General features: G+C 38.2%; 2 protein-coding genes across 3 annotated transcripts; both read left to right on the top strand.

Annotated features, from left to right (window-relative positions):
* Window positions 1-261: 261 nt before the first annotated feature.
* hsh2d (hematopoietic SH2 domain containing) lies at window positions 262-4,360 on the top strand. 2 transcript variants are annotated; one of them, XM_077535137.1, is made up of 6 exons: window positions 262-282; window positions 592-740; window positions 2,131-2,220; window positions 2,699-2,864; window positions 3,406-3,534; window positions 3,616-4,360. In XM_077535137.1, the coding sequence occupies exons 2-6, from the start codon at window positions 622-624 to the stop codon at window positions 3,952-3,954; spliced, it is 843 nt and encodes a 280-aa protein (XP_077391263.1). In that variant the 5' UTR covers window positions 262-282; window positions 592-621; the 3' UTR covers window positions 3,955-4,360. The 2 variants fall into 2 exon arrangements, with proteins under 2 accessions (XP_077391263.1, XP_077391262.1); XM_077535136.1 differs by lacking the exon at window positions 262-282 and adding an exon at window positions 310-337.
* A 143-nt stretch (window positions 4,361-4,503) lies between these two features.
* tax1bp3 (Tax1 (human T-cell leukemia virus type I) binding protein 3) lies at window positions 4,504-7,933 on the top strand. Its single transcript, XM_077535196.1, has 4 exons — window positions 4,504-4,688; window positions 5,673-5,792; window positions 7,190-7,267; window positions 7,380-7,933. The coding sequence occupies exons 1-4, from the start codon at window positions 4,650-4,652 to the stop codon at window positions 7,536-7,538; spliced, it is 396 nt and encodes a 131-aa protein (XP_077391322.1). The 5' UTR covers window positions 4,504-4,649; the 3' UTR covers window positions 7,539-7,933.
* Window positions 7,934-8,182: the final 249 nt, after the last annotated feature.

The following is an 8,182-nucleotide window of genomic DNA, read 5'->3' as shown; positions in this document are numbered from 1 at the left end:
CCGTTTCACCTTATATCTTTTTTTTGTTTTTTTGTTTTTGTAAGCTACATGCATAGGAACCGTATTTGAAACGTAGCATTTAATGCACGTTTGTATTTATCTCACAGTTGTTTACTACCTTCTCTCCCCTGTTGTTGGCAAAGCTGGTCCGACAGATTTTCTTTTCTTTGCAATCTTGATATGACCTCGTTGTTCCGTTGATGCCCCGCCCACCCCAGTACAGGTTTGTTCAGGTGCGCGAGCTCGGATGTCATATTCCATCCAAAGGGTGCACCAGAGAGGGTGAGTTGGCTTTGTTTGGCTCTGGCACATTTCGAAATATCTCACATTGAATTTGGTGTGTAATTTGTGAAATGAAAAATAATTTAATCATAATGTAGTTGAGTTTTATATTTGAGTCATATATTACTATAATATATTAGTATTTTTTGTTGAATATTTCTGAGTATTTTGTGGTGGTAAAACACTGAACGATACAATTGTGGACTAAAGAGTGTTATTTGTGGGAAAGTAGATTTGGGACACAGTTTTTGTCAAAACACACAAACCCTGAATGAAAGATTGTTCATTTTCTCTCTGATTTCTCCACAGACACGTTCAGTTAATTAAGCCTTTCTCAATATGACCGAGCTGAGTGAGGTGTACCAACCGCTAAAGAATAATTGGTTTGTTGCTTCCCAACCAACTTGGATCCAAGATGGAGTTGTCCCTGAATGGTTCTACTGGAGAATTAGCAGGAAGTAAGTCACCGCTCGGACAATACCGTCAGTTGTGTACACTTCGCATAAGAGAAACGCATCTTGAAACAAACTTTTTTATTTATTTTTTGCTGTAGGCCAGGTCATTCTTAGATTAGTTAAAATAAATATCAACCAAAATAAATTGTATGAAAAATATGTAAAGTAATTGCATTTGAATCATAAAATATCAGTTTTCTAGCATGTTGTTTTAGTTGACCAATGTAATGCATTTAATAAGTACAATTTTTTATATATTGGCCTGTCGCATATTTTAACAACAAATCAAAAGCCTGGCCTGCATAAGAAAGTTATGGAAAAAAAAAAGTTAACATGTTGAAAGAGTAACACTATGTTTTAAAGTCAAAATAGAAGGGCTAAAAAGATGCACAATAAAAAGAAAGTTGAAAGTTGCGAACTAGAAAGTTGAAAGCTAGAATGTTGCACAATAGTACACTTTTTATTTTAAAATTATGGATGAAATAAAAATGTGACATTCTTTCTTTAATCACTACAATTATAATAATACATTTTTAACTCTTGAATTGGATCTTATTAAAATGCACAGGACAGAATTAAGTAATGTTTTGGGCTGTGACATTGCAATTGTTACTGATCATGTTACACAATGTTTTTAACACGATACCATCATTCATCATGCTTAGATAGAAGATTGCGATCAGTATTCAATCAAGCCTTTCTCGTCTGACCGGTAGGCAAGTGTTGTTCACCACAGCTCATGCGTACATGACATATGGTCTTTTTTAGAATCTTTATTTAGACAAAAAAAGTTGGATTGTTATGACAATAAAGTCTTTGTCAGAAAGTGGAAGAATTACCTTTAGGCCAATGCAAATAGTGTGGTGTTCTTGAGATTTATAGGGGTGCCCAAACATTTTATAAAATCTGATTGATAAAGTTTTCTTCCAATTGAAACAATTGCAGTATTATTGTCTTAATTCAAATACAAAATGCTTAATCTGTCACGATGGTTTCAAGGGCTCCCCTGCACCTTTGCATGCTCCTTTCTATGTTTTTACTGCGTATGTGCAGACTTCATTCAGGTTTCTGCTTCATTTTCTTCACATGCTAACAAGTTTTTTTTTTTTTTTTTTTTTGACGGGCGGGGGGGGGGGGGGGGGGTGATTTTTCTCACGGTATTAATACACCATTAGTATGCTATTTAAGCAGGGATGTCAGATTTATGTGATGATACATCCCAATCATATCAGAGTTTTTAATTTTCACAAATAAGGTACACAACAGCCCCCATATGTAGTATGCACTTTGATTAATGATACAACATCCGTTAAGAGACCCAGGTTTGCAAATCAGTTACTGTATATAAATCACTTTTCATATTAAATAGGCTTGTCTTTGTGTTTATGTGCAGGACTGCAGAACAAATTCTGATTCACAAGCCTACAGGCTCCTTCCTTATTAGAGTCAGCGAGAGCCGAGCTGGCTACACGCTCTCTTATCGGTGAGTTTTCCTTTTTTCCTTTTAGGACTTCACAGACATTGGTGGGGGGTTTTGGAGGATCGCTATGTATGGAAGAAATCTTGCTAAGTCAAAGTTTTCTGTTCTATTGGCAGAAATATTAGTTTGGGGTCATTCACTGACCTTCTGAAGAGTGAAATTAAATATATGTTAGAATATAGGGCAATGACATTTTGATAGGTCATTTTGACCTTGGTTGTGTAGCTGTACAAAAATACATTTCCATGAGTGGGAGGAGTTTCCTTGAAATGTTTGAATGCATATACACAGTCTCAGTAAAGATTAGATCGCCACCTCCCAACCATCAGTGTCTGTGTCTTATTGGGCCATCTTTTTATCCATGACCTATAAAATGCTGAAATGAATTCAAAATTCTGCACTTTATTTCTGTTTTCATGTTTTTGACCCGTTTTTTGCAGTCACAGTCTCACACTATTTTGTTTTCTCTTTCCCGCCTTAGTGCTGAGGGCCGCGTCAGACATTTCATGATTGACTCCAAGGAGGACGGCTCTTGCGCCATTGTGGGTGAGAAAGGATGCCACCCCAGTTTGCAAGAACTGGTCGACTTTCACCGAAAGGTCCCCATCGCGGCCCACAACGAGGTGTTGACTCTCTCTTGTAGTCAGGTGAGGACTCCTGAGTAGTTACTTCCGGTATTCTAGTCTGCTTTTGCTGACTTGTTTTGTTTTGAGTGCTGACTTGTCTTTAATGCCGTTTTTTTTTTTTTTAAACCAACGTTTAATTTAAACTAAATTTGAATGGTAGGTTAAATCTGAGCACAGGAGGGTGTGCACATTTGTGCAACTACATTATCTCAGTGTATTTTTACTTGTCCTCTGAAAAATATATTTTTTAAATAATTTTTTTGTGAATCACAAAAAAAAACTAGGATTTGAACAGGGGGCGTGTAGACTTTTTATAGCCACTGTATACCTAAATTTGTCACAGCATACATCATTACTGAGCCAAATCTAGACTTTCGGTTTTCATTATGTCAATACTGAAACAAAAAACAAATAAATAATTAAATTAATTAAGGAACTGAATACATTTTGGTATAAATCCACTTCAAGGTGTGGATTCAGAAATACTTTTGCTTTTGTTTTTAACATTGTATTCACTAGTATTGAAGTTCATGCTCATTTGTTCGGTCTGCTTTGACATTAGGCCCAAAATGTCGAGAGGAAATACAACGGGAACAGTTCTGTACAATCCAACAAGAGTCACGTAATATCAAAAGAAGATCAAGATCATCAAAATGACGACGAGCGCCGCATCCACACACATCCAGCCATGGTAAGAATCATTTCACCATCAGTTGCACTTCTGTTTTGCTTCAAATGATTACATTTGTCTTTTTCTGTTCCAAATTTAAAGCCCATTCCAAAAACCAGGAAGCGATACAGCAGAGACAGCACCCTGCCTGTCAAACCACTCGAGACTCCTTCTCAGAATTTACCCACACCCTCCAACATGAAGGTGGCCCCCACTCCGGAGGAGGCCGCAACTTCAGAGGTGGCCCCCGCTCCCACCCTTGACCACCACGATGAGACAGACACTAAGAGTAATGCGCCTCGCAAGACTGAGGAGCTGCAGGAGTTGACCTGGCAGCAGCTGTTTGACGAAGCACTTTCCGCTTACAATGACGAGGGCCTACCAGTGGAATACTCGCCACCTCCTCCTTTCGCACCCGGTTACAAAGCAGAAAAAGTGTGAAGAAGAAAACATACCAACAGGATTGTTGTAGAGGCAAAACCCTACTAATGTGAACGCGCAATCCATCCAGGCATCCATTTGTTAAATGTATTTGTATATATAATTATTTTCTATTTGTCACACTGGGATATGCATGCCACTAGTGGCATGTGGGCTCCCTCTAGTGGTACATGAAAGAATCACTGCCTGAGTAACTTTTAGGTTCAATGTATTTGCATTTCATGCTTTTGGAACTTATTAAAATCATTTGTTTAGGTACAATTCTATTTAAATTTTATGTTATATCCATTTTAAATGAATCATTATTTCTCTTTTCCCCCTAAATATAAACGCAGTGTTAATGTTCAAACTGTGCATAATGTTACACTGCTTCACAATAACATTAAATGTACTTTGTGGATTAAAATGTCTTTTTATTTTTTATTTTGGTCACAATCGTGGTGAGTTCACAGACATGACACCAAACTAAACTCATTTCAAACGACATTATGGCTTTAAGAAATACAACTACATTAACCACAATGCATCAGGCTAGGATTTCTAAGGCCACGCCCAGTTTTCAAGCAAGGAGGGATCAGCCTGCTGTAACTCATGTAGTAGTCATCAAGGAAGTTGCCCCACTTTGGATTTATTTTTCTCCCCGTTACAAAATTCCTTTAAGTTATCGTTGTTTTCCAGATCATTCCAACAACAAAATGTCTTTTATCCCCGGACAGCCGATGACTGCTGTTGTGGTAAGTTGAAGTTTGGGAGTGGGACTGGGACGCTCAACGTTACTCCATTGTTCACATTCTTACGTCAAGTTCAAGCAAAGATAATGTTTTCATTTTCACTCGCCTATATTTGACGCATGTATGAATTATCACCGATAAATAACCAGCTTAATATTTCCAGACACATTTTTAGTTGATTTGTTCTCTAGCTAGCAACGAAAGATGGCTCGCTTTGTGGGGCACTTGAACGCCTCAACGCAGGACCCACCTGACGCAAAACGTTAGTGATTGAACAGTAATCTTTTAATTATTAAAATAACAATTTAAAATATGTCAGTTTAGCTTTATGTTTGACAAATGATTGTTGATAGCCCAATGGGCGTCACCGTCGATGACGTGATTTTCAAGCTTCCAAAGAAGTGTGGTGCCTTGAGTTGCTGTGGGAAATGAGAATTATCTTTAATTACGACCATATGCACTGGAGTTCAGTACGAGCCTTTTTCTTGCCAGGCAGTGAGCTAGTATGCGTAACTGAATAGTATTTATTTTTAATTATTCATTTATTTCTCTCTATTCTGTAAGTTTTCCAAATATATTTCATAATTAATCCCCCCCCATTGCACGTTTAAATGGACTTGTTGGTAATAGTTATGGATAGTACAGTGGGTAGTGGCGAGTGAATCTCCCGCAGATCTGAGTTTGGTGATTTGAATCTTCTATTTGAGGTTCATAAAAGTCACTCACTACACCTCATTGACTGAATAACTTCCAGGCAGCGCTCCAGGCCTCTTTAGACCTCATTGTATCAGCTGCACCGCTGACGGAATGTCTGCTAACCCTCCAAACGCACACAGGAAGTCATTGTGTTGATGAGCGCTTGCAGCTGCTTTTCACTGTCACGACCACTGACGCTCTGGTTCGGTCCCAAAGTGGGATCCCCTCAGATTAGCCATTTGTTCTCCATTTGTCTCATATTTGAGCACCTGCTATTTTTCTACCAAACAGCAAAGGATCGAGATCCAGAAGTTGCGACAGGGAGACAATCTCATCCTGGGTTTCAGCATCGGAGGAGGGATCGACCAGGATCCTGGTCAGAACCCGTTCTCTGAAGACAAGAGTGACAAAGTAAGTGCACTCTTTTTATGTAATAAATGAAACCGGTACTGTCTTGTTTTAGTGTTGTTATAGCGAGGGGGATCAAATGCATCACTAACTGCCTGGAAAAGCCACCCAAACCATTTTTGGTCTGCTATGTCACTTTTTTTATTTTTGTGTAAAAGGCAAAGTTTGACACATTGCTGTGACGTGGCAGTTTTGTGAGATGAGTGTGTGAAAGATCAAATATGGAAGTGCAAATAACTCGCTAAACCGAAAGGAAGCTATTATATATCATATTGTGCTGCACATCACATTTCACCACCTGTTGAAACAAAAGCGTGGTAAGAGAAGTTATCAACATGTCTGAACATATCACCGAAGGCCTCGGGTGACTTATGAAGATGATGACAGAAGATGGCCACAGGTTGACACAAGCACCCATTGTCTTACATAGTTTGAATACATGTTCAGATTCTGTCCGTATTGTTCGTTCACATTGCACAATATTTAGAATAGATTTTTCCTGTTGTTATTATTACCTTGAAATATTTGCTAAGGCATCCCGTTGGCCTAGTGGTTGGTATGTCTGCCTCTCAGTTTTGAATTGTGGGCTTGGATCTGTGTTTAGTGCCCGCTGTAGCTTATGCTAGTTAGCTTCCACAAGTTAGGCTAAACTTGACTCATCCCCGACATACAACGGTCTTCATCTCTCAGTCAAAATGAATTCCTTCAAGATAGCACCATGACGACAATTACTACTTTCCTATTTGGTGCCATCATGTGTCAGCTTAGCATGATAGAACATGCTCCAAAAGTGTGACTAGCTGAGGAGAGGTTACAAAGAAAAAAAGTATTCCACCATATGAGGTGCATATCAAGCAAAATTCGTTGGGCGCACATCAGTGATAATATCTGGCTGTGCATTTGGTGGTTTTCTTTAGCTTTTTTTTTTTTTTTTTTGCATCCATCATCCAAAAGAAGTCTTCGAATGTGAGAAGAACACGAACCGGAAGTAATGTAACGTACAAACTTTCACTCCATTTAAAGTAGTGTTTCGCTTGTTTATACTTTTGTGATAGTGATGACAGTAAAAAAAAAAAAAAAAAAAAGTGAGACTCATGCGGCACATTTGTGTAAGCTTGTTTTTTTTTTTTTTTTTAGTTCATATTAACAGTGTTTAACACACAAATATTGTAAAATACTACTTAAAAAATTCATTTTCTGTTGAAAATGTTTTATGGTTTGAGTCAGCCTGAGAGATTCAGAACTGTTTTTGTCCTCTTTGCTGTGAATTAGTTTACTTTTATAATGTCACTTTATGAATGAATCATTTATATATATATATATATATATATATATATATATATATATATATATATATATATATATATATATATATATATATATATATATATTCATTTCAGGGCATCTATGTGACCAGAATAACGCCAAACGGACCAGCAGAAATGGCCGGCCTGATGATGGGAGACAAAATTATGCAGGTGCTTGAAACCGCCACTAGATGGCGCAATGTGAACACGAGCTCACCAACAGACGCCGTACATGCAAGAAGACAACTTACTTCAAACAAATCCACATTGTTTGCACTTGCAGGTCAACGGCTGGGACATGACCATGGTGACTCACGACCAGGCCCGCAAAAGACTGACCAAGAAGAAAGAGGACGTGGTGCGGCTTCTGGTCACCAGAAAGTCACTGGAGGACGCTGTGAAAAATTCAAAGTCGGGGCATCACCTCCGAACGCAGCACTGAGCGCCAAAATAGCCCAAACGGCCACAAGGATGCCATGTGGACTTGATCTCCATGCTAACTGTTTTGAGTCCCTTCATTCCATTAAGTCACTGGACAAGAGGAAGACGTGTCTTTTTATTCCACACTCAAAAAATAAACACCGCTGTGCGTGTCTTTTGTAGCATTGAAGAGGAGATATGTAATTTTGGTACACACAAGACACCATTTTGAACTGATTCTGAATGAAATATAGCTTGCTACCTTTACTTTGTACCTGCATATGTGATTTTTATTCTAATTATTATTTTGGTTGTATGTATTTGTAATGTAGCGCTCACTAATTCTTCACCAATGTATATAACAACCAAAATAATAAACCAAATTAATTTGGCTGTTAAAGCATCAGTCAAAAGTGAGAGGTAGAAATTTTGTTTCTTGTGTTGGGTTTCATCATAGACTGCTAATTATGATCGGTGAGTGGGCATCCATCATTCAATCAAAAATGATCTGGATGTGGTGAGAAAGTAACACCTAAAATGACAGAAAAACAAAAATCGCTGTTATTTGTGTGTGAGGGTGAGCACAACAGTTGCCAAAGTAAAAGCAAAGATGCAAGTGTAGTGCTTTTGTTACCATGGCGATGTAGCAGACTTTTCACAGTGCAA

This window comes from Festucalex cinctus, chromosome 10 (genome assembly GCF_051991245.1).
Source record: "Festucalex cinctus isolate MCC-2025b chromosome 10, RoL_Fcin_1.0, whole genome shotgun sequence".
Taxonomy (NCBI): Eukaryota; Metazoa; Chordata; class Actinopteri; order Syngnathiformes; family Syngnathidae; genus Festucalex; species Festucalex cinctus.
The sequence above is the reverse complement of the archived record's forward strand: the minus strand, read 5'-3'. Positions and strand labels throughout refer to the sequence as shown.

What these genes read in the sequence shown, in the direction of transcription:
- hsh2d (XM_077535137.1), top strand. Translation starts at nt 622, where the DNA reads ATGACCGAGCTGAGTGAGGTGTACCAACCGCTAAAGAATAATTGGTTT. An exon ending in GGCTACACGCTCTCTTATCG is followed by an intron (nt 2,221 to 2,698) that starts GTGAGTTTTCCT and finishes TTCCCGCCTTAG; the next exon opens with TGCTGAGGGCCGCGTCAGAC. An exon ending in TCCACACACATCCAGCCATG is followed by an intron (nt 3,535 to 3,615) that starts GTAAGAATCATT and finishes CCAAATTTAAAG; the next exon opens with CCCATTCCAAAAACCAGGAA.
- tax1bp3 (XM_077535196.1), top strand. Translation starts at nt 4,650, where the DNA reads ATGTCTTTTATCCCCGGACAGCCGATGACTGCTGTTGTG. An exon ending in AGCCGATGACTGCTGTTGTG is followed by an intron (nt 4,689 to 5,672) that starts GTAAGTTGAAGT and finishes TCTACCAAACAG; the next exon opens with CAAAGGATCGAGATCCAGAA. An exon ending in TGGGAGACAAAATTATGCAG is followed by an intron (nt 7,268 to 7,379) that starts GTGCTTGAAACC and finishes TTGCACTTGCAG; the next exon opens with GTCAACGGCTGGGACATGAC.